This window comes from Heloderma suspectum, chromosome 6 (assembly GCF_057233095.1).
Source record: "Heloderma suspectum isolate Gila_16-S chromosome 6, 16-S_ref, whole genome shotgun sequence".
Lineage (NCBI taxonomy): Eukaryota > Metazoa > Chordata > Lepidosauria > Squamata > Helodermatidae > Heloderma > Heloderma suspectum.
Genome location: NC_139463.1, coordinates 71,088,902 through 71,113,001, shown reverse-complemented (window position 1 = coordinate 71,113,001; position 24,100 = coordinate 71,088,902). Strand labels below are relative to the sequence as shown.

The following is a 24,100-nucleotide window of genomic DNA, read 5'->3' as shown; positions in this document are numbered from 1 at the left end:
GCGTGGGGCGGGAGAAGAGGAGATAGAGGGCAGCAGTAGGTGGGGGGCGAGAGGAAGGTGGCCGCGTCGTGTTGGCAGCAGCCAGCCCTTCCTCTGGGGAAGGTCCTCCTTGCGAGGGAGTGTCTGGGGTTGCTTGCTGGGGTGCAGAGGGTAGGATCCAACGTTAGTCCCACATAGAGCAGACCCACCGAAATGGCTGGGACTTAAGTTAGGCATGACTAACCAAAGTCCCATTCATTTCGGTGGGTCTCCGCTGTGTGGGACTCACGCGGGAGAGTACCCCGGGATGGGACGCGCCCTGGCGGCTGGATGCTCGCAGATGCGCTCCCTGCCACTGGGGAGTTGCGGTTTGGGGTGCGCGCCTGTTCGTGTGGACCTCGGGGAGACCAAGGAGCAAAGGCACGGATCAATCAGTCAGCCCCCTGGCGAGTGGAAAGGAGAGAGGGGTTGAAAAAATGAACCGTTTGAGCACCCCGAACCGGTTTTTTATATTATTATTATTATTTGATGATGATGATGATGCAAATAGCGGATGAGGGGAGAAACTGGATGGGAATCCGGGATCCAAAGGGGGTATCACACGCCTTGGTCCCACCCAACCAACCACACCTCCCATCTGCCTCTCGGAATCCCCTACAGCAGAAGATCTGTCTGCCTCTTCCACAGCCCAGCGGAGAAGATGATTCCGGGGGGGGGGGGGGAGGGGATGTGGGAAAGGTCCTTGTTTCTAGTTCCAAAAAGAATGTGTCTGCGGCTCGTATGGATTGTATTATATTATATTAATCTTCTGTGTTAATGTCAGGAACATTTGGCATTGTTCCGTGCGGTAGAGAAGGAAGAATGGATTCAAGAATGTATTGGGGCAAGAGTTTCACTCTTTTATTAAAAATCTCTAATAATCTGTGAGTAGGTTTTAGGATCGTGATGATAAAGGAGGAAGAATTTTGTCTGCTGAAAATTGCTTCGGAACTTGGTTATCGCTGCTGCCGTAGATAATGAGCATGAGGATGATCAGGTCTGGGATTAGAGTGGGTGAACGGGGCATCCAGCGAGAAGAAGCGGAAAGGGGTGCAGACAGTGCCCAAAGTGTAAGAGGATACCAAATTCCTGTCCACCTTTCCTTCGAGGAACTGTGAGCAGCACTTTAGCTTTACAACGACCCTGTGATGTAGGTTAGGCTGAGACGTAAAGACTCGCTCAAGGACACCCACTTTTTAAAAGTGTTAACAACAGCTGTGGGGGGCGGGGTTTTAAATTAGAACTGCAGTTTGGAGGGGAGGTTAATCCTTGTGCCGTTTTCCTGATTAAAATCTGACTCCCCGCTGCTATTTGCCCCGTAGGGCAAAACATGCAGGTACATGTATGATGGGTTGTATCCAATGTTAACCCTACTTAGAGCAGACCCATTGAAATGGATGGGACATAAGTTAAACTAACATTGGATACAACCTGATACCTGCATGTTTTACCCTGCAGGGCAAATAGCAGGTTAGACGTGTGGGGGGGGGGGAGATGATTTTAATTGTGAAGACAATTCTGGGGAAACAGCAAACAGTCTCCCCCAATGCCACGGCACCGATCCAAGACCCCACCCCGCCCCATGGCTGCTATTACCACTTTTTAAAAAACAAAACAAAACTGTGAGACACCCCGTTTATCCATCTCCTTAGACCTTTGTCAGGGAGTGAAAGTTCTCCCCAAATCCAAAATACATCCAATAGAAAATGCCTCTGCTTTAAGCTTAGCTTGGTCAGTTCTGCTATGGCTGCTCCGTTTGCTTGGACTTGGATGTCCCCAAAATGCAGCCACCTGCCGCCACTTACAGAGTGTGGGCATGAGAGGGGAGGAAGAAAGGGCACAGCAGGGAGGGGGAGACCGGGGAAAAAGCTGAGTTGGGGGCAGATCTGGGATGAGCAGGCAGGCAGAGGGGCAGAGGCATCTGTTCTTGTTCTGACTGGGGTTGGTGGTTAATTTGCAAGAGAGAATAAGAGAAGTTGGAGCAAATGATCCCAAATCTGTGCCACAGATCTGGTGATCTGGTGGAGAAGGAATTCTACATATGATCAGAGGCGATCTTTCCTTTGTTATTGCCTCACCTGTTTCTGGAAATAATGTTGGAAATAATTTCTGCAGGTCAGTCCTGGTGCCGATTACCCCGTGGGTCACCCTTGGTGGGAAAGGGAGCAGTGGATGAATGGTGCAGTGAGGGTCTAACAATGTAAGGGCTGGCCCCCTGAGTTGTGGGGGTGATGGGCATTTGGGGCTGGGTAGGTGAATGGGAGAAGCAGGACTCTGAGACTTAGTTATAAGGACTTTATGGGAAAGGGCTGTGTGTGTATGGGGGGTGGGTTTAATGAAGGAATTGAAGGCACAGAGAGAGGAGCTGGTGCGATGAGGGTAGGATGTGGGGGCAGACGTCACAGGTCCCACTCAGCAGAATAAGCAGGAGGCCCGCCGAACGTAGCAGGGCTGACTTGCCACTTTTTAAAGTAAGTCTTTAAGTGGATGTGAGTCTATTAAGATGAGAGTCTCAAACGACCTAACTGCACTTTTGGTGAGAAATGGCCCTATGTAGTAGTGGAGGCTGGTGGCTGCGATGTCAGTGGGGCGGTGAATCTGCTCTGGGTTTCGGTCAGAACCAGTCAGAACTCTAAAGGACATTCCATAGCTCCTTTAGAGTTCTGACTGGTTCTGACCGAGACCCGGATCAGATGTACCGCCTCACTGACATCGCAGCCACCAGCCTCCACTGGTCAAGGGGGGGCGTGAGACCATTAGGATGAGTCTCCCATGATCTAACTGCACTGCTGGAGAGAAATTGCACTATGTCGATGATCCGGGAGGGATTCTTGAGCAGAAGAGGCCAGGAAGGCAGAGGGTGTGGTTTCCCAGCCTGCTCAGACCCGGGCATCTCTAGGTTTTCTTTTAAGTGACTTGTCTGCGTCTCCTCTGCCTGTCTCCCCAGGCAGCCTCTGGCTGTGGGCAGCTGAGTACAATCCACTCCTTTCAGTACCGAGTTGAGAGGTTCGAGGTGCCATCCTGCCTGCTATGAGTGGGGGTGGGGAGGGGAAAGGGGGGGGAACCTCCTGTAACATCAGAGCTGTCCTTACCATTAGGCAGAAGGGGGCAGCCACCTCAGGGCCATAGGTGCCACGGGGGCCAGCCCCACCCCCTCTAAGCTAGCCTGCTATCTTCGGATGCAGGGGAGGACACTGTCCCATCACCGGTGTTGAACCAAGATTCCAGTGTATACTTTTAGATGATAGGTTAAGACCTGCCTCTTCCATCAGGCATTTCATCCCTCATCTGTTGCTCTGATCATTACCTTTCCTGCTGGCTCTTCAGTGTTTTAATTTTTTTTTATATTTTTATCTATTTTTAAATACATTTTTAAAATTGTATTTGCGATTATAACAACAACAAAAAAGGTTTGTGTGGGACCTGCAAACAACAGCACTAGCAGGAACACCCTCCCCCCTGCCCCAAGTAATCGTAATATCCGTTCTTGGTAACTGTTCACTGCACCATTGCTTAAAAAAAAAAAGATTTGACACTTCTGCTTTGAATATATACATTAATATAAACAGGCCATATATCTAAATAAATATCCAGATGAAACTGATGACAGTAAGATACATAGTCAAATGTAGCAAGAGCAGTAAGAACTTCAGTCCATTGAAAGACAGACGGTAGGTTTCATCCTGCCATGGTTGGAGTATAAGTCTCTTTGCACCTGTTAGGGCTATCAGAGCCCACTTTTCATGTACATCTGTTACCCCCACATCACAGGGATATAATTTAAAAAGTGCATATTTTTAAAATATTTTATATTTTTATTTATTGGTTTGTTTGTTGTTGCATTGATGTTTTGTTCTTTAAATGAGCATAAAGCGCCCTGATGGAATCTACTGGTTGGATGGTATAGAAATGTGATAAATAAATAAGTGGCCAAGCCAGCTGGCTTTGTTCATAGAATGAGGGGCGGGGGGGGGGGGGACAGACGGACCATTTTGTCCTTCACCTCAGGCAGCAAAACGTCTTGGGCCAACCCTTTCTTTTTCATTCTAAAAAGAAAAGGCTGGAACATGCAAAAGAGAAATATTCTAGGACTCCAAACATCTCTAAGCCTCAAGAATAGAGATAAATATATACCATTAAAATGTTCCGCAACGTGTTTATTCCCAAGCTTGCTGAAATGAGGAGGAGGCGTGGCAGTGGGGGGGAATAGAAAGTCGAACATGCAGAGTTTCCGGAAAACGCCCTTGTGCCAGAGGGGTCTCGGGAGAATACACGTCGGTGGGGGGGGGGAACACAGAGCCAAAATGAAAGGGCGGCTGTTCCTGGGCCATCTGGCTTTTCAAAGCAGCGAGGAAGCTTTTAGGCTACACGGGACATTTCTTCAGAGTACTGCTGTTCCATGAGCGGAAAATGAAAAGAGGAAAAGAAGTGGCATGCTTAGGTTTCTGACTGAGGGTTACTAGAACCTAGCAGAAATGGGGGAGGAGGGGGAAAGAGAAACAAACTGCACCCCAGTGGCTCCCGCACGAATTTGATAGCCAGGGATATCGCTGAATCTATGGGAAGGGCCATAGCTGGGTGGCAGAGCACATGCTTTCTATGCCGAAGGTTGGCACTTCAATCCCTGACATGCCCAGTTACAAGGATTCAGTACCAGGGGAGTGAAAAGATGAGACCCTGGAGAGCAACTGCCCATCAGAACAGACTGTACTGGACTAGATGGAGAAACAGCCTGATCCGGTACACAAGGCAGCTTCCTATGCCAGTCATTTACAGCCTGTGGTTCTGTTTGCAGTGCCTGCCAAATGAATGGTAAGACACCTCCAGCTTGCTTATCTTTCTAAGCATGGAACCAGGATTAGAGGATGTACTTTCCTAGTGTCATCATTCCCCATGGAGCAGAGCTGAATGGCCATTTCAAGCCCCAAACTCAAAGAGCACAGCTACTGTTTTTTGGTGCTAATGTGGCACAATCTAGCATCTGTGGTGCAATATCCCACCCGCACATACTGTATGTGTGTATGTGTAAGCAGGGATCACAGGTTTCCCATTGGGCAAGGGCTTGCTCTGCAGGGCGTAGTTTGTGTGTGTGTGTGCTTAGAGACATCGACTGGGTTCACACAACACACTAACTAGCACTCAGTGGTTGAGTGTGCATGGTTTGTTAAACCGTGGGTTAGCATGTTGTCTGGACCCAGGACATTTTCTGCAGGGTGGCTTATTTTTCTTGAACAAGCCACCTTCAGAACCCATGGCTTGTTGTTGGATTGTTAAGCGTGGTTAACAAGCCACCCTGTTAACAAGCCATGTCCTGGGTTCAGACAACACGTTAACCCACAGTTCAAGAAACAACCCACAGTTCAACAACAACCACGGCTCAACACTCAACCACTGAACCAGGGCTTCTCCAAAATGAAATACAGCTCTCAGGCTGAAAGAGGTTCAACACCCCTAATCCTATTTACTTGGAAGTAAATTTTACTGAAATCAAGGAGACATAATTCTGAATAAGGATGATTAGAACAAGATAAAAGAAACGTACATACACCAAAAGGGAAAACAAAAACAAAAGCTTCATGGAATTGGGGAGGAGGGACATAAGAACGTAAGAGGAGCTATGCTAGATCAGACCAAAGCCCTTTCTCGTCCAGTGTTCTGGTCCCACAATGGCCAACCAGATGCCCCAATGGGAAGTTCACAAGCAGGACATGAGCGTGACATCACCCTCCTGCTCATGTTCCCCATCAACTGGTAGTACTGGAAGTAACTGGTAAAGCTGGAGGTAATATAAAGCTGTCATGACTAGTAGCCATTGGCAGTCCTGAAGTAGGAAGGCGTAGCCTAGTCCTAGAATATAAGCTGCTATGTAACAAGCCAGGACTACTGATCTATCTGGCCCAGTATTGTCAGCGATTCCCCAGTCTTCAAGGTTTGCAGTAAGTATAATTCATTTCAATTGGAGGTAGTGGGAGATCAAACGTGGGACCATTTGCATGCAAAGCATGCAAGTAACCACTGTACAATGGCCTTTCCCTGATTTTATTTTCATAACAGCCCTATGAGGTAGGTTAGGCTGAGAAAGTCATCCAGTAAGCTACATGGCTGGATAGGGAACTGAACCCAAGTATACCCAGTCCTAAACTGACATTATAAGCACTGCATCACACTGGCACTTAGGGCGGCCAGGTGTCCTAGGCAAGAGAGGACAGTCCTCTAGTTTGGATTTCTGGCAGAGGAAGTCCTCCGTTTGAAGGTGTCCTCCATTTGATGGGCTGTCCAGTCCAACTCTGGTTTAAAGTCAAAGGACCATAAGGAGGCCTTGAAGCTGCCCATCCACACTTAAGCAGCTGGACAGCAGATTGAGCAGGCACACGGGAGCAGGCATGTCCATTTCCAGTGCCCCTGACTTGGCTTGCATTTGCAAGCCAAGCCATATGTTTCTTCCCAAAATCTGGGAATTTTGGTTAAAAAAAATGCGTAAAACCAATTTGCGCAAATTGCGGCTGTAGTTTGCGCAAATCATGCAAATTGCGGCTGTAGTTTGCGCAAATCATGCAAATTGTGGCTGCAGTTTGCTCAAATCATGCAGATTGCGACTGTAATTTGCACAATTTGTAGCTGTAATTCATGTAAATTCCTTTTTTGCAAAGTTTTTTTAAGAAACCCAAATCCACAAACTGGCCAGATTTGATGCAGATCGGGTCAAGCCAGCTTACAGGAAAGTGACTGAAGGCTTATGGGCCAAGCTCATGACAGCCCTATGAGCTTCACCACCCCACTACAGATTCCTTCAACATCCCTATCACCCTGGCCGTCCCTCCACTATGGTGAGATATCTCGTATTTCTATTGAAGTTATAGTTATTTCCCCCCCCCCAATTTGCACCTATGTACATGCATTTGCATATGCAAATATTTTGCAGATGGGCACCCACTTTTGCCTTCTTTTTTGGCGATGCCTAAATGGCCACCCTATCTTCAGAGTAGCTGAATCCACTTGCTCCCTTCCTACACCATGCTCACCTTCCCCCATTTCTGCACCTCATAAGTACCAGCTTTATTTGATAATACAGTGCTGCACCCTTCCCCCAGTGGAAACTGCTGCTGGCAGCCTCTGAGACCCTGGATTAATTTATGGCACCTTTGAGGCTAATTGATTTATTGCGGCCAGAGCTGCCAAAGGCAACAGCTTACTTCGTGACCTGACAAGGTGCTGGATGTATCACTCACAGGGCTCATGGTACAATGGAGGATGAAACTAGATTAACGGGATGAGAACCGAAGATAAAAGGAATTCAGAAGTGTGCCTCATTAGCTAGAGTGCTAAACACCACAGAGGCGTAGCTTAAAATGTTCCCCAGGGCAAAAAAAATAAAAATAAAAAAGCAAACACGACATTGTCACGGCAGAACCAAATAGGGAAACCTCTGGACTCCTTATCCTAGTCCTAAGAAATGCCGTCAAATTGGGGAATGTATTGCAACCCTGCAGGCGCTCGCTCCAACTGTCCTTGTGAATTTTTGTTGTTCAAGTAGAACGACCCTAAGGTCAGAAACAGCACATTCAAGAGAGGAAGAAAAAGTTATGAATCTGTCCCTCCTTGCTTGCATTTAAAGATTTTGAAGGGGGTAGGAAATCACAGTAGGTTATCACCTAGAATAGCACTTCAACGTATTTCGGGCTGAAGTGGGAAGGGAAGGAAATAAGAGTGCAATCTTACGCATGTTTAAACAGACAAAGGTCGTATAACTCCCATGCTGGCTGGGGAATGCTGGGAATTGTAGGCCTTTTTTCTGTCTAAACATGCATAGGATTGTGCCCTAAATAGATGCATCAATCTACATGGTTAGTTACCGCCTTGTGAACCCCCTCCGCCTTACAGACAGGGAGATAAGATTAAAGTCCCCCATCCACACATCAACCCAAAGAGAAACTGTCACTGGTACTCATTGTTTATTTATTTATTTATTACATTTATATTCCTCCTTTTTTCCTCCTTAAGGAACCCAAGGCAATGTACATATTCCTCCTCCTCTCCATTTTATCCTCACAACAACAACCCTGTGAGGTGGGTTGGGCTGAGAGTCTGTGACTGGCCCAAAGTCACCCAGTGAGCTTCCATGGCCGAGTGGAGACTAGAACCCGGGTCTCCTGACTCCTAGTCCAACACTCTAGCCACTACACCACACAGGCTCTTGTTCATAGAACACAGATAATAATTTGCGATTGAAACATGTTTTACAATCCATATTCACTCTCGGCCCAGCGCAGTGAGGCAGGCCACTCGGTTCTGCCCATTTTACAGATGGGAGAACTGAGGGTGAGAGAGTGCAGCGTGTCCCCACGATGAGTCAACGGCAGAGGTAGGATTGGACGTGCAAGGTGCAGAACGACAGGGGAAGGGGAAACACAAATGCTATGCTGAAGTTTATTCCAAACGAATAGAACCACAAGAAAATATGTGTGGCTTGGAAACAGCCAACTCCATAGGGCCCTATCTTCACGGTGGCTCTCCAAAAAGCATAATTAAAACCAAGGAAATTGTAGTGGCTGACATGCACCTCCCTGTGAGACTGGCTTGGATTTGCATCTGCCAAAAGCCCTGCATGGTCCCACCGACAAATATAAAAGAGCCGTCAAAGTTCGCTGGCTGTTTCTTATTTGTGCCTTGCAATCCACACATCTTCTCTCAAGGTTGCAGGGATATCACATTTTCCCAGCATTTGGGGTGCCATATTTTGTGCACTTCTAAAGATTTATTTGTTTATGAAACGTACGTCCCATCTTTCCACTGAAAATAGTGCTCAAGGCAGCTAGCAATAATAAAATACAAAATGATAAGTGAAACATAAAAACAAATCAGTCCAAAACACATTGGGGAGAATCCAATGGGGCGCTTCTGCCCCAGCTAATTCTCTTCTGCCTGGCTGGTTGCATTGCACAAGTCCTTCTGGAGTAACCCGAAACGAGTGGAAACACTTGTCTCTGGAAGGAGGCAGGCTGGCAGAGCTCACATAAGGGAGCTCCGCTGACCTGCTTCCTTCCCGAAACAAGCGTTTCTGCTCATTTGGGGGCTTCCCTGTCTCTCATGTTCCCATGAAATATGCCTCCATTGGTAGCAGAACAGAGAGCAAGGCCTCCCCTCAGCATCTTAAAATCAGGCGGGCTCATATGGGAGAATGCCTTTCTTCTTCCAAAATAGCATTTCCATTGGCATTACAATTGCTGTGTGCCATAAATATGATAATTGGCCCCTGCAAAGCACCTTGCACCTTGGAGAGCTCCTTTAGGGTTCTGACTGAAGCCTGGAGCGGATGCACCACCCCACTGACATTGGAGCCACCAGCCTCCACTGGTCCCATGCCTAAATTGTTTCGTGACCTATTTTATTGTTTGTCAAACTACTTTTAAGTGCTTGGAGCCTGGGAAAGGAAAGCTGGTGCACTGCGATGGTCAGGAGACTGGCAGTGCAATCCTCAGCAAACCACATCGGCTTCAGCAGGGTTTATTTGCTTGCTGTGAAGCCACCCTTCATCAAGCCATTCCCTCTCAGCCTCAGCTCCCCACCTGCATCAGGGGGAGTAATAATCTTGGCCTACGTTGCAGGAATGTTGTAACAACCATAAGCATTGATATATACACTTTTGAATCTTGGAAGCACGTCACGTAAGGTAAGGTCTGTGAAGTACTCTCAAGCAGGGGTGTTGGAACCTCTTGGGTGGAAAGAGGTTCATTTTGGAGAAGCTCATGGGGGCTGCATTCCAGTGGTGAGTGGGAAGAAAGGTAAAGGGGGGGGCACTGAAATGACAGCATGTTTTAGCCGGAAGCTTTTACTGCCTGTCACTAAGCCTTAGGAGAAGCGTTTCAACTTTTTTGGAATGGAGAAAACGTGTGCAAAAACCATCAAGCCATTTGTGGTCAGGAAAAAGGGGATGTGGCCTGAGAAATGGGATGTGGGTATCTGGGGAACTCCAGAGGACCACATTTGGCCCCCGAGCCTGAGGTTCTGCACCCCTGGGAAGTGGGAAGACTGTGATTAGGTGAATTGTGTGCATACTCAGTCTGCTCCCCAGTTGCTCATTGTTGATGGGCAACATCAAAGCCCTTCAGGGCTCTCTGTTCTTATGGTTCTTTATCCTTAAACTGGACTGGGACTGGGCAGCCCTTCAAACAGAGGACACCTTCAAATAGAGAACATCAGAAGAGCCCTGCTGGATCAGACCAGGGGTCCATCTGGTCCAGCATTCTGTTCACACAGGGGCCAACCAGCTGTCGACCAGGAACCCACAAGCAGTATATGAGAGCAACAGCACCCTCCACCCATGTTCCCCAGCAACTGGTGTACATAGACTCACTGCCTCTGGTACTGGAGGGAGCACATTGCCATCAACTCTAGTAGCCACTGATAGCCTTTTCCTCCAGGAATTTGTCCAACCCCCTTTGAAAGCCATCCAAATTGGTGGTCATCACTACATCCTGTGGTAGCGAATCCCATAGCTTAATTATGCACTGTGTGAAAAAGTCCTTCCTTTTATCTGTCCTGAATCTCCCACCAAGCAGCTTCATGGGCTGACCCCATTGGGTTCTAGTATTTTGAGAGAGGGAGAAAAAATGTCTCCCTATCCACATTCTCCACACCATGCATAATTTTGTAGACTTCTGTCAGACCTCTAGAGGGCTGTCCTCTAACAGCCTTTAAAATAGAGGACTGTCCTTTCTAAAGTAGGACACATGACCACCCTAGGTCTGACACATCTCTCTGTTTCCTCCGCCACATTATCCCTTTTCTCCCTCTAAAAAACAAGAAACCTCCCAAAGCAGCGTTGTTGAGGCAACTGTCAAAAGGCCTACCTAAAACCATTCCAGCATGTGGAATTCAAAGTTTCTCTTCTAAGCTCATTGAATACTGTATCCTTGAAGAAAGGAAAAGAACAACCCCAACATGAGCCCGACTTAAAAAGCAATTAAAAGCTTACCAGAGGTGTCACTCCCTCTCCCTCTCTGTCTCTCCATTTTTTCCTCTCTTCTGAGCTCATTGAATATCTTTGAAGAAAGGAAAAGAAAAAGAACAACCCCAACATGAACCTGACTTAAAAGGCAGTTAAAGGCTCAGCAGAGGTGTCACTCCCTCTCCCCCTCTGTCTCTCCATTTTTTCTCTGTCTCTCCATTTTTTCTCTGTCCCTCCATTTTTTCCTCTTCTGAGCTCATTGAATATCTTTGAAGAAAGGAAAAGAAAAAGAACAACCCCAACATGAGCCCGACTTAAAAAGCAATTAAAAGCTTACCAGAGGTGTCACTCCCTCTCCCTCTCTGTCTCTCCATTTTTTCTCTGTCTCTCCATTTTTTTCTCTCTTCTGAGCTCATTGAATATCTTTGAAGAAAGGAAAAGAAAAAGAACAACCCCAACATGAGCTCGACTTAAAAAGCAGTTAAAGGCTCAGCAGAGGTGTCGCTCCCTCTCCCCCTCTGTCTCTCCATTTTGTTCCACTTGTCAGAATGCTTTATGGGGTTAATACCTGCAGCTTTGTCAACAGGAGTCGTGTTAATAGCAAGCACATTTGGATGGGCCTAATGCAGAACATGTGCCCGACCCCGAGAGTGCTAATCCGGGCTGGGGGTGGGGAGGGACCAGACACTCAGGAAAACCTCAGAGCTGAATTGCAGGTAGGATGCAAGCCTGATTTTAAAAGCGGGACATGGAGTGGAAGTGACATTTTCCACACCGTTGAAAATGCAGATGGCGTGTGTGTGAGTAAGCGAGGCAGCAATGCTCTCTCATGTCGTACATTCCCCGCTCAGGACGGCTTTCTAGTTTACACAGCCGGTTATACTTTTAGGGCTTAATTTCAGCCAGCGGGGTGCACTCCGTTAGAGATCAGCCCTGGGAAATGTGAAATAGTTATTTGATTGATTGATTGATTCCATGATCGATACATTCCACCTTTTTCTCATAAAGAGATCCAAGGCGGGTAATGGCATCAAATTTTAAAAATCAATGCACAATTGCACTGAGGTGTGTGTGTGTGTATGTGGGGTGTGCGGTGGGGTGTGCGGTGGGGTGGGCATATCAAAATACATCAATAACGAAGAACAGAGGGTTGGATCCAGACTTAAAGCAAACCCATTAAAATAAATAGGACTTAAGTTATTCATGACAACTTAAGTCCCATTGATTTCAGTGTGTCTGCTCTAAGTATGACAAACAGTACAATCCTATGGATGTTTACTCAGAAATAAATTCCGCTGTGTTCAGTGGAGCTTCCTCCCAGGTAAGTGTGCATAGGATTTCAGTCTGGATCCAACCCAGAGTTGCTTCTGAGCATATGCAGAGCGTGCCTACCCTCATCACTGCGTAACAACAGTTTGTCCCCCACACACCTTAGTGGAGATGCACAAGCTGAGGCTTTGCCTGGCACCCCTGGTTCAAGGGACTGCTGTGGACTTGATGTGACCCCTTACATGCCTGGTCTTCAAGTGATCAGCCAAAGTTAGGGTGGCCGTGCCATCTGTGTTTGTTGCAGGCTGTCTGTCTCAAGGAGATGTCATGGCTCAGTGGTAGAGCACGTGAGTTGCATGCAGAAGATCCCAAGCTTAATCCCTGGTACATCTAGGGATGGTCTAATCTGTTTGCTTTCAATAGTGTTTGCATTTTTTTAAGCGCAAGTTCATTCCATCCTGTTTCTGCAACAGTTTGCAATTTCTAAAAACTCCTATGTGCTTCTGTGTGCTTTAAAAAAAGTGCAATTTTCCCCAATATATGCATTTTTTGCAAGCACTTTCACCGAATATATGCCATGTAGAATGCAAATGTTCCCTAATGCACACATTTTTGTCTGCCACTTCTTGTGATCTGCACATTTTTGTATACAGTTTTTGATCGGAGAATTGCATTGCAAAGAAAGAGAATTGTGTTCCAATTTGCGTATTAGTTCAGGAAGTGCAAATTAGGTTGGTCCATATCAAATGTGGACCAAACGAATTTCTCCCCTATCCCTAGGTACCTTCAGTTAATTTTTTTTAAAAATTTATAATACTTCAATAATGCATACATACATACATACAAACAAACAAACAAATAAATAAATAAATCCCTAAGCGGTGCACATTAAAAGGGTCTTTCTTAAGTAACAGTGCTGGGAGAAACCTTGGCTTGATAACTAGGACAGCTGTTGCCCATCAGAATAGATCAGCCTTCCCCAACCTGGCGCCCTCCAGATGTGTTGGCCTACAACTCCCATCATTCCCAGACAGCATGGCCAATGGGATGATGGAGTCCAACACATCTGGTGGGCACCTGGTTGAGGAAGGTTGGAACAGGCTGTACTGGGCTAGATGGAAAATCAGCCCGAGTAAGGAAAAGACACCTTTCTATATATATTGACACACCTGGGATTAGGAGCAGTATTCCAACGGCAGAAGACATAACTTCCAGGAAGCTCTTAGCTCCAGTAACTCCCATTTTAGAAATTAAGCTCTGGAGAGCTTCAGCAGAGGAACTGAGGGATGGACAGGGACTGCAGCCTGATGCCCATGTTTTTATCGGCTGAAGACAAGACTTTGCTGCTATTACCGATATGCCATGTTTATCTAACCCCAGCAGTATAGTAGGTGTTGGTTTTCAGGAGTTCACCACTTTCTACTTTAGGCTTCCCTAACCTGGCTAAAACTCATGGCTAAAAACCCATTATCCCCAACCAGCAGGCCCATTGGCCCTGCTAGCTGGGGATTGTGGGAGTTGTAGTCTAACACATCTGCAGGGCACCAGGTTGGGGAAGGCTGATCTGCTCACTCAGCATGAACAGTGTGAATATGGGAGCACACAGCAAACAAGGAAATTTCTTCTAAATTCAAGTAAAGGCTCCTGACATCGGAGAGAAGTGGTTAGCTAGCTAGGCTGCTTTTGGAACTCCCCACCCCACTTGATTAGTAGATCCCCTTAATTAGTACCCCCCCTTGATTAACATGCTGTAGGAACAGACAGACATCAAGCACATTTTTAAAGAAAGAAAAACAAATTAAAAGATGAGAAGTCAACAATATGTCATGGGCATAGGCTGGGATGTCACAGGCACTATCCAATAGGTGTCTGCGATCCTTGGGCATCCATAGTCCAGATGCCAGTTAAAAGAGTGATAGATGGGCTGGTAGCTGTGGGGTAGAGTTTCATTTCACCAGTAACAAAATATTGCAGCTTGAATGTTGGGAAAATACAACCCCACCTCACCTCTACCCCTGTCACACACACCACAATAGGGACATGATAGCTGACTCCAGCTATATGGAGGACTGTCATGGAGAAGACGGAGAAGACTTATTCTCTGTTGTTTTAGGACTAGAACTAATGGGTGAAAATGGAAAGGAAGCAGATTTCAGCTAAACATTAAGAGGAAGTTCCTAATGGTAAGAGCTGTTTGACAGCGAGACAGACAGCTTCAGGAGGTGGCGGGCCCTCATGCCCTAGAGGTATTTAAGCAAAGACCGGATGACTGTCTGTCAGAGATAGGTAGTTGCATTCTGCATTGTAGATCCTGCAGTGAGCAGGGGGTTGGAGTAAATGATCTCTAAGGCCCCTTCCCACTCTAAAATTCTATGATTGTATGATTGAAGCAGTGCTCAAATTATGGAGCGGAGTTGGAGGGGGTTTAATGAAAACGGTAAGCCCCAGTTGCTGGCTCCCCCCAATTTTAGTCCAGTCATGGCACCCCCAAGGGGGGCATTACAAAAGGTAAGGAGGCAATCGCTTTCTGCATCTCCCCCCAGAAGCACTGTTCCGAGAAGACTTGCAGGTTTTGCCGAAGAAATGAGTAATGATGACACAGATGACAGAAAAAGATAGATTGCCATTTGAGAAATCAATTGACTGTCAGTTTCAACACATGGTAAAGAGCTAGCTAGTTCCTCCTGATCTGAAATTCTTGCCAGATTCATGTGTTCCAGCTGTGGCTGGATCCAGGATTTATCGCAGTCATTCCCCAAACTGTGTGCATGCAGGGGCACATTGGTGTGTCATGAGGCAGGTGTAGTTATGCTGCCAGAAAGCGTTTTACGTGAGTAATTAAAGGCTCCCAGGAGCCCAACACACCCATTTCACAGAAGGCAAGGTTGCCCATTGCATCTCTGGCATGGTTCCCTGCTCTGAGTATGCCAGGTTCCCACAGAGCACCACAGTGCTGGAGAAGATGCTAGAAACCCGAATTGTCGGCCCTAGACTGTCCCTTCCAATCACGAGGCAGCTCATAAAGTGGCATCTCTTGCAGGCCTTGGTGTGACGCTCAGTTGTTTGCAGAGAGATCAGCTCAGAACTTTCCAACAGAGAACTGCATTGGCCTATCAATGTTTATTTTTTAAAAAAGAAAAGTAACCCCTTGCAGACTAATTTGTTTTGTTTTAAGAGCATGAGCTTTTGCAGACAACAGTTCATCAAGTGCTGAAATGGAGGTAGGGGTACATTAGATATATGAGAATAGGGTCCAGCAGCAGTCTCTATGGGCCAGAGCAAATGCTGTTTAAGAAAGAGGACAAATGGGCTTGTTGTTGTTGTTCACTCGTTCAGTCGTGTCCGACTCTTCGTGACCCCATGGACCATAGCACGCCAGGCCTCCCTGTCCTGCGCTCTCTCCCGGAGCGTGCTCAAGTTCATATTCATTGCATCGGTGATACCATCTAGCCATCTCATCCTCTGCCGTCCCCTTCTCCTTTTGCCTTCAGTCTTTCCCAGCATCAGGGTCTTTTCCAGAGAGTTTTCTCTTCGCATTAGGTGGCCAAAATATTTCAGCTTCAGCTTCAGTATCTGTCCTTCCAATGAGCACTCAGGGTTGATTTCCTTGAGGATGGACTGATTTGACCTCCTTGCAGTCCAGGGAACTCATAAGAATCTTCTCCAGCACCACAGTTCGAAAGCATCAATTCTTCGGCGCTCAGCCTTCCTTATAGTCCAGCTCTCACAGCCATACATTACTACTGGGAAAACCATAGCTTTGATTAGACGGACCTGGTCGGGGCATCCGCTGGGGGGGGGGAGGCGATCCGGTCCTCCCCCCCCCCGGAATCCTGCCTGGCTGGCTCTGCTCTGCAGTGGCTCCGCAAAGCAGCCGGCCAGGGCCGTCCTCAGCCGGACTTCCGGCCGCAAACGGGCTGCTGTGGACGCAAATGGCGGCCGCTGTAGCGGCTGCCATTTGCGTCCTTCCACGCTGCCATGATAGGCTACGTAAGAATTTATGTAGCCTATCACAGCATGCCTCCCCCCCCAAAAACGGCGTACGCAAATGGCGGTGGCTACAGCAGCCGCCATTTGCATTCTCTATTTTTCGCTGTTCTAGCCTACGTAAATATTTACGTAGGCAATTACGGCGAAAAAAAGGGAACCGCAAATAGTGTAGTGGGTGCTATTTGCATTTTTTTTCTCCGTAAAAGCCTACGTCAATATTTACATAGGCTAGAACGGCGGAAAATAGAGAACGCAAATGGTGGCCGCCGTAGCCGCCGCCATTTGCGTATGCTGGGTTTTTTTGGGGGGGAGTTAGCCGTGATAGGCTACGTGAGACTATCACAGCTTGAAGGACGGCAATGGCGGCCGCAGCAGCCCGGCTGCGGCCGGCCAGGAGACCAGCTGGAGCTGCCACCGCAGAATCCACCGCATCCGCCCCAGGCAAGTGCCGTCCCGGGGGAGGGCGGGGGGGCAGGAGGCTGTTCAGCCACAGATTCCGGGGGGCTGAATTCTACAGAATCCGGCCTCACTGGAATCCATGGCGGAATTCTCTGCCATCCCTAAAATGGGCACAAATCTGACAAAAGGAACAGGAATGCAACCCCCCCCCCCCCAAATCATGGGTTAACACTTTAGCCTTCCCGGCCACCATAAAGAACAAGAAGCATGCAATAAAAGTCATAGCAGAGCAAGTGATTCCCCCCTCCCCCAGACACACTTTTCAGCAACTAACGGCATAATCCTATGCATGTTTAGACAGAAAAAAGCCCTACAACTCCCAGCATGCCACTAAACATGCATAGGATTGCACCCTAAGTCAACGTTGGTGCCATGTTGGAGGAGACCCTGGGCAAAGTGGCTACCAAGAAGAGGGCCTTTTCTGCTGTGGCACCCTGGTTATGGAAGGAGCTTCCCAGAGAGGTTCGCCTGGCACCTACATTGTGCTCTTTCTGGCATCAGGTGAAGGCCTTCTTATTTTCCCAGGCATTTTAGTCTTTTAGTTCTGTAGTTTTAAATCTGTTACTATTTTTATGTCTCTGCATGGCTGCTAAGTTTTATTTTGGTTTTACTTCTATAGTGTAGTTTTAAGTTTTTCAAGTTTATATTGTATCTGATGCTGTATTTTGTGGTTTTAATTCTTGTGGACCGCCCAGAGAGCTTCAGCTATTGGACGGTATAGAGATGTAAGAAATAAATAAATAACTGCATGCCCTGAGTGCCTCCTCTGTGCCCCCCTGGAAATAAAGATGGAGGCAGCTGATGTAGCCGCTTTGCCCAACACGTCTCTCCTCTTCTGGCTGGCTCAGCGCTGCCACCAATCCCCCCCCTCTCCCTGGTATGCTTACCAAGCCAGGCAGCTGAGGGCAGCAGTCGGGATGGGCAGTGCTGCTCAGCCTTAGGGTGGCCGCTTATGCCTTACCCCAAAAGTGGAATTGCATGTGCAAAAAAAGAGGACACCAGTTTGTATAACATTTGCATGTGCAAATGTATGTGTGCAAATTTAGAAATAATAACTGTAATTTAAGTAGAAATACAGTGCGTCTCCCCATAGTCGAGAAGACTGACCAGATGACCTGTGTAGCTGCTCAGTCTGCCATCCAGCCAGGTCTTAAGTGTTGATGGGCAACTTCCAGGCCCCTGCCTCTCCCCATCTTCTTGTGGTTCTTTATCTTTAAACCAGACTTAGACAGGACACCTTTTCAAACCAAGGACACCTTCAGACAGAGGGCTGCTCTCTGCCAGGTCTCCAAATTAGAGGACTGTTCTCTGTAAAGTAGGACACCTGGTCACCCTAGTCAGTCCAGCACAGAGAAGAGAAGTAGCTGCAGCAGCCACCGTATTCACTACCCCAGTTTGACTGTAGACCCCAGTACTATGTTTAGGGACGTCGGAGAAATCCGCAATGGAATCAGATGAGTTTGGATTTCTGTGAATCTGACCTGCAGCACACCGGCGTTTCCCAAGTCGTGTGCATTTTTTATACTTTCCAGAATTTTATGCAAATTTAATTGTAGAAAAATACATAACAAAAAAAACACTGCCAGCCAAAAATGCACATTTCCCCCATAGGCTAAAGCATGAAAATGCACATTTTAGGGGATTTGTGCATTTGGGGGGGGATTTGTGCATTTGGGGATTTGCACATCTTCGCAAGTGCAAATTTGTGCAAATGGGAGTTTGGGAAATTCGGGAAATAGTGGACATCTGATTCTGTCAGTGATCGGGCAATCGATGGAACAGCTTTTTACAAAAATACGAAAAGGGATGACAGCATCAACCCTGGTGGGCCCTCTTGGTCACTGGCCTTGGCCCCAGTGTGCCAGCTGCTGACACCAGTGTAAACCATTGCCTATGGATTGGGAGCCAGTGTAGAAATGCCCCTTGAAACAGCTATTTCCTATCTCACTCTGATTACTTCTTCACACAGGGGCGGCTATCATCATTTCACACCGCATATAATTTACTTAGGGAGCTCACTGGCTTAAATGGCTTTCAAAGTGGATTAGACAAATTCACAGAGGCTTATCAGTGGTTCTTGTTATTAATTATGAGAGCTCAGTGGAGCGTCTGTGTTCAGAGGTAGCCAGCCTGTGACAAACTGGGGGACAAATAACGTGGAAGGGCTGTTCTTGCCCTGCCGGTGGGCTTCTCATGGACATCTGGCTGGCCGCTGTTACAAACAAGATGCTGGACTAGATGCCCTCTTGGGTCTGATCTGGCAGGGATCTTCTTATCTTCTTCTTCTTGTTGCCTAGAACAGGAGGCTTGACGCTTTTTCAGCCTGAAGGACAAATTCCCTTTCAGAGAAGCTCTTTGGGGGCGTATTCCAGTGGTGGGCATGTCTGAAGGCAAAAGAGGCGGCCCCCCCAAAACCAGCCTATTTTAGCTTAAAGCTCTTACTGCCCAGTAACTGAGCCGCAGGAAAGCGATGTCAACCATTTCGAATGCGGGGGGCGGGGGACTGCACAAAAGTTGGGAAGCTGCCAAATGATCAGGGGTCAGGAGAAAAGGGGTGGAGCCAGTGGTGTAATGGAGCCCATGGTCACAGGGATGCAGTGCCGGCACTTTTTGATTAGCAGGGATGCTGCCGTCACCAGCCACCCCCACCTTAGGCTTCCCTCTGAGCTTAGCTGCAGTCCTCACAGTAGCTGGGGGGGGGGGATGAATTTTCCCAACAGCTATATATTGCTCCCTCTTGTAATGCAAAAGTATTTTGTGGTGGCTTGGTCTTGAATGGGCAATTGAGATGCATGAGCTTTACAAAAGACCTGCTCTTGGTGAAGACAAAAACTGCTACAACGCCTGTGTTGATATGGGTCAACACAGCTGCCTGCACGTGTGGGCTTTCCTTGGGGGTGTGGCTAGATGGACTGTCATGATGAGCGCCTGCACTTCAAAGTTTATCCCTACACCACTGGGCATGCTTATCCTGGAAATTGAAGAAAGGTGGATTTGGCCCCCAGGCTTGAGGTTCTACACTTAGGGATGTACAGATTTTGTTAAATCCTTTCTGTCTGTGTTTCGTGGACTGTCAGTCATCTTTTGTTCCATCGTCACTCATTGACAAAATCAGATTTTTTGTATGAGAGTTTTGTCTGTTTGCAGATGCACATTAGTGCAAATGCGCACTTGTGCAACTGTGCATTAGCACAAGTGCGCATTAGCGCTAATGCCCATTTGCCAACAAACGAAATTGCACAAATCCCTGCAAAAGTAAAATAAAACGATTCCCAGAATCTGTGCAACTTGGAAAAAGCTGGTCCGCCGCTGCGGAATCCACAGCTCAGATTCATAGAAATCTGAACTCGTTTGAATCCATTGCAGATTTCTCTGAGATCTCTAGTAGAACCTCCTTGCTTTTCTTTCTGCCTACTTAAAGTTTCCAAACATTATTTTCTGCAGTGCTGATGTACCAGTGGCACTTGCATGTTCTAGGGTAGCCAACCCTTTTTGCTAATTAAGAAAGCAAGCAACATTACTCTGAAATAGTCAAGAAGCCAGTGCATAACTAAGCTTCAAGGCACCTGCTACCCCCAGGAGGATTAACTTTGCTTCTCTGCTGAATTTACCTCTACTCCACCCTAGAGGTTGCAGCCTAACCACACAACTTCTTGAACATAATGCTGCCTTACTAGAAAACGATAATGTTTATGTGTAAGCTAAGTGCTGCTCCCAAGAGACAGAAAATGCATCTCAGTCCTCCCAGCCCCAGATTATAAAGCACTTTAAAGTATATATTTTCAATTATTGGGGCTCTGGATTCCCGGGAAGATAAATGTATATCTCTTCTCATGTTATGCACTGCTCCAGAATAAATTGTGGGAAGACAGTTTTCCTGCATGCTGTAAAAGTATTAGTAGCATAGTCCGGTTTTATGGCTGGGCACATTGCTTTGCGGATGGCACATAAATCATTATTTTTGTAGACTTGTGGTTATCTTCTTGCAAAGTATATCTTGGCCTGTCCACTTTTAATCTTGTTTGAGCAAGCAGCTCAGACCTTGAAAATAGAGCTAAAACAATGTTCGTTTGTTGACAAAATTCAACAACATTTCAGGGATCATGTTTTTACATTTTGAAAAAGTAAAAATGTCAGTTTTTTGAAAAATTGCTAACAAATCCGCCTAAATTGTAGGTCTCATTGACAAATGTTAAGGTTGTGAAAGCCTGATGAAATTCAGTGCTTTGGGAAAACACACAAGAAGAATATAATTTCAGATCTAAGCAAATCCAGAATAAGAGGAATTCTTTGAAACCCTTCTTGCACTAGTTTTTTCCAGCAGGATTCAAACATTCATCTTAAAAGATAAGGTTTCAAGCAGAAAAGTATTGCAGCTTGAGAAGTCCATTGACTGTCAGTTCCAAACACTTGGCGAAGAGCTAGCTAATTCCGCCCATGTGAAATTCACACCAGATCCATGTGTTCCCTGCTGTACCTGGATCCAGGAATTATTACAGTAATTCCTCAAACTGTGTGCAGGGACAGAATGATGTGTCATGAGTTAACTTTAAGTGTGCTGCAAGAAATAAATTTCTTAGGGTGCAATTCTATGCATGGTTAGATAGGAAAAAGTCCTACCCCCCCCCCCCAATGCTGGCTGGGGGATGCTGGGAGGTGTACAACTTTTTCCTATCTAAACATGCATAGGATTACGCCCTTAAGTAGTTAAAGGCTCCCATGCTTCTCTACCCCATATCCACCTGCCCCCAGAAACTGCTTTTCTTTTAAAAAGCAGGGGCTGTAATATGCACATCCCTAAAGTATAGCTAGCCTCAAATAGGGATGTGCGACTCAGTCAAACCCGAGCTTGTTGACGTTCTCTGAATTCCATCTTGAAGCTCGTTCTGACTCAAATCTGTATCAGATTCCAAGCTTTGTTCTTTTCTTTTTGCATGAAAATCCACGTGTATTTTCATGCATATTTTTCCATATATACGCATCAGTTGTGCCCATCTTTGAAATGTACACATTCTTCCCCCATCGATTAAAGGATATTTGTGGCATTTTTCAAAAGTGCGCATTTTTTCATGCACATTTTTCAAATGTACGCATGCTGTCAGACACATATTTTTTGGTCCGTGCAAACTCAGAAATGTATGGACTTCGAATACAGATTGCATTAGAGTCCATGTTCAGTCCAGAAGGTGCAAACTGGGTAAATCCTGATCAAAACCTAATTGAAATGAATTTCTCATACACCTACCCTCAAATGAGAACCTCCAGAAATGCATTCCATTTTATAGTTGGCCAGAACTAGGGATGGCATGGGTGCCCAATTCAGTCCGGGAATCGGGTGGAACCACCCCTGCCTGCACCCCTGAGCCCTGCTCGCTGAGTCCCTGCCCCTGTCGCCCCTTGCCCATGCTCTGTGAATGGCCTGCACTCACCCTGGTGCCCTCGTCGAGCTTCACGGTCGCCTTTTTTTGAGAAGTAAAATGGCAATTGCAAAAATGTGCATATTTGTGCACATGCAAAAATGCACATTTTGTGAATGTGGATATTCATGTATGTGGAAATGCACATATTCACATATGTGTGAAATGCGCATTTTCCATCAAATACACATTTTTGCACCTTCAAAAAATGCTCAATTCACACATGAGAATATGAGCATTCGCAAAATGCACATTTTCAGGCATATAAAGACATGAGCATTTTTGCGATCGCCTTTTTTTTTTAAATGGTGACCGTGGAGCTTGATGAGGCCATTGGAGTGAGTACGGGCTGCTCACCGAGCATGGGAGGAGCTCGAGTGTGGTCTGGAGACCCACGAGCACGGGCAGGGGCTGGGCAGGCATCTGGAGAACCTGGACAGGGGTGAGTTTGCACATCCCTAGCCACAACATCAAACCAGCTGGTGGCTAAGTTGGCTGATCAGATTTTATATTTGTAATGCGTTGGAAGGGGCGTGAGAGTTTTATTAAAAGTAGAGTTTCTTCTGCTACTCAGAAGCATGGATGTCAGCAATATTTAGTAGGTGAGTTCATCTCTGACCCCATGAAATTCCAATGGAGGTGGTTGTTTTTTAAACCAAATGTCCTCAAAAGCTGAGTCTATCATCAGGGCTGCAGCTGTGTCCTAACCCTGTCAGTGATGACTTGCTACGTTCCCTGTGCACCTATTGGAGGGGGAAGAGACGGGAAGGTCGGCCTGATGTAGCAGAAAGGATGTTACATTAGCTAAACACAAGTTTACACTGCTACTCTGCCAGGTCTTCTCTGGGTAGAGTCATGGTGAATGATTCTCTTGCAGACTCGAGTCTGCGTCTGTAAAATGGGGACAGTGCAAACACAAATGAGATCATGGCTACACAATATTTTACTGATTCATTTTAAAACATTCTGTTAGGAATGCTCAAGGTGATGTGCAACCAAAAGAGGCTTGAAATCACAATCTCACCTGGCCAAGCATGATTGGGGCCTGTCGATTGGCATAGCTCAGCAAGGGAACTAAAACCGCCCTCTTCCGTTGCCTGTCGACTGGAGGGGTAGGGAACCTGTGGCCCACGAGATATTTTAGTCTCCAGCTCCCAGTATGGCCAATGGTCAGGGATGATGGAACTTGTAGTCCAGCAACATCTGGACGGCCGTATCTTTTTTCAGGTCTATAGTCTCTGGGGGGGGATTAATTCAATTCGCATTTTAATGCAAACATACCTAATTTTGCACTTGCAAACCAATATGCAGACTGAAATCCGGTTATCCAGAATCCGCACTTTCTCAAAGTTTGCGATGTTCTCCCATCAAAACGTGCATACGAAAGTGCATATATTAGGGGGAATTGCATTCAACAATGCATATATTCATGAAAATAATGTTCAAAATGCATCTATTAGGAAAACTGCTTGCCAAAAACGGGCACATGGGGCAAGATTGCACACAAAAATGCATGAATTAGGGCAAATGCACGCAAAAATGTGTATGCATTTTCATGAATAACTTTTTTTAAAAAATCTCAATATTCAGGATGAACTGAATATAAGACTGGAAAAAGGAGAACCCGAGAGAAATGGAGGTTGACAACTTCCTCCATCCCTAGCAACAATTGTGTCTATGTGTTCATGCATCTGCTGTTACATGGGTGGCCCCCTAAGTTCTGCTTCCCTCCTTCCGCAGGGTTCAACATGGGCCCAGGAGAATTGCCCCACTGAGAGGTTCACTGCCAGCGGAGAGTGCTGCAAAGCCTGTAACCTTGGGGAAGGAGTGTCCCAGCCTTGTGGGATAAACCAAACCGTCTGCGAGCCATGCCTGGACAGTAAGTAATATCTAAGCACCATCCTCGTCCCACCCTGGCACATTCGGAGAACATCATTATTTGATATCACACTGCCAAAGGTGATCCAAGAGGCATTGCAGGTTCTAGATCAGGGCTCTG

General features: G+C 46.6%; 1 protein-coding gene across 1 annotated transcript in view; it reads left to right on the top strand.

The window, feature by feature from the left end:
- Positions 1–24,100, top strand: part of NGFR (nerve growth factor receptor) — an 82,367-nt gene that overhangs the window by 351 nt on the left and 57,916 nt on the right. The window contains exon 2 of the mRNA XM_084808269.1: positions 23,842–23,980. Within this exon, the coding sequence (XP_084664395.1) occupies positions 23,842–23,980 (139 nt within the window). The remainder of the gene's footprint in view (positions 1–23,841; positions 23,981–24,100) is intronic.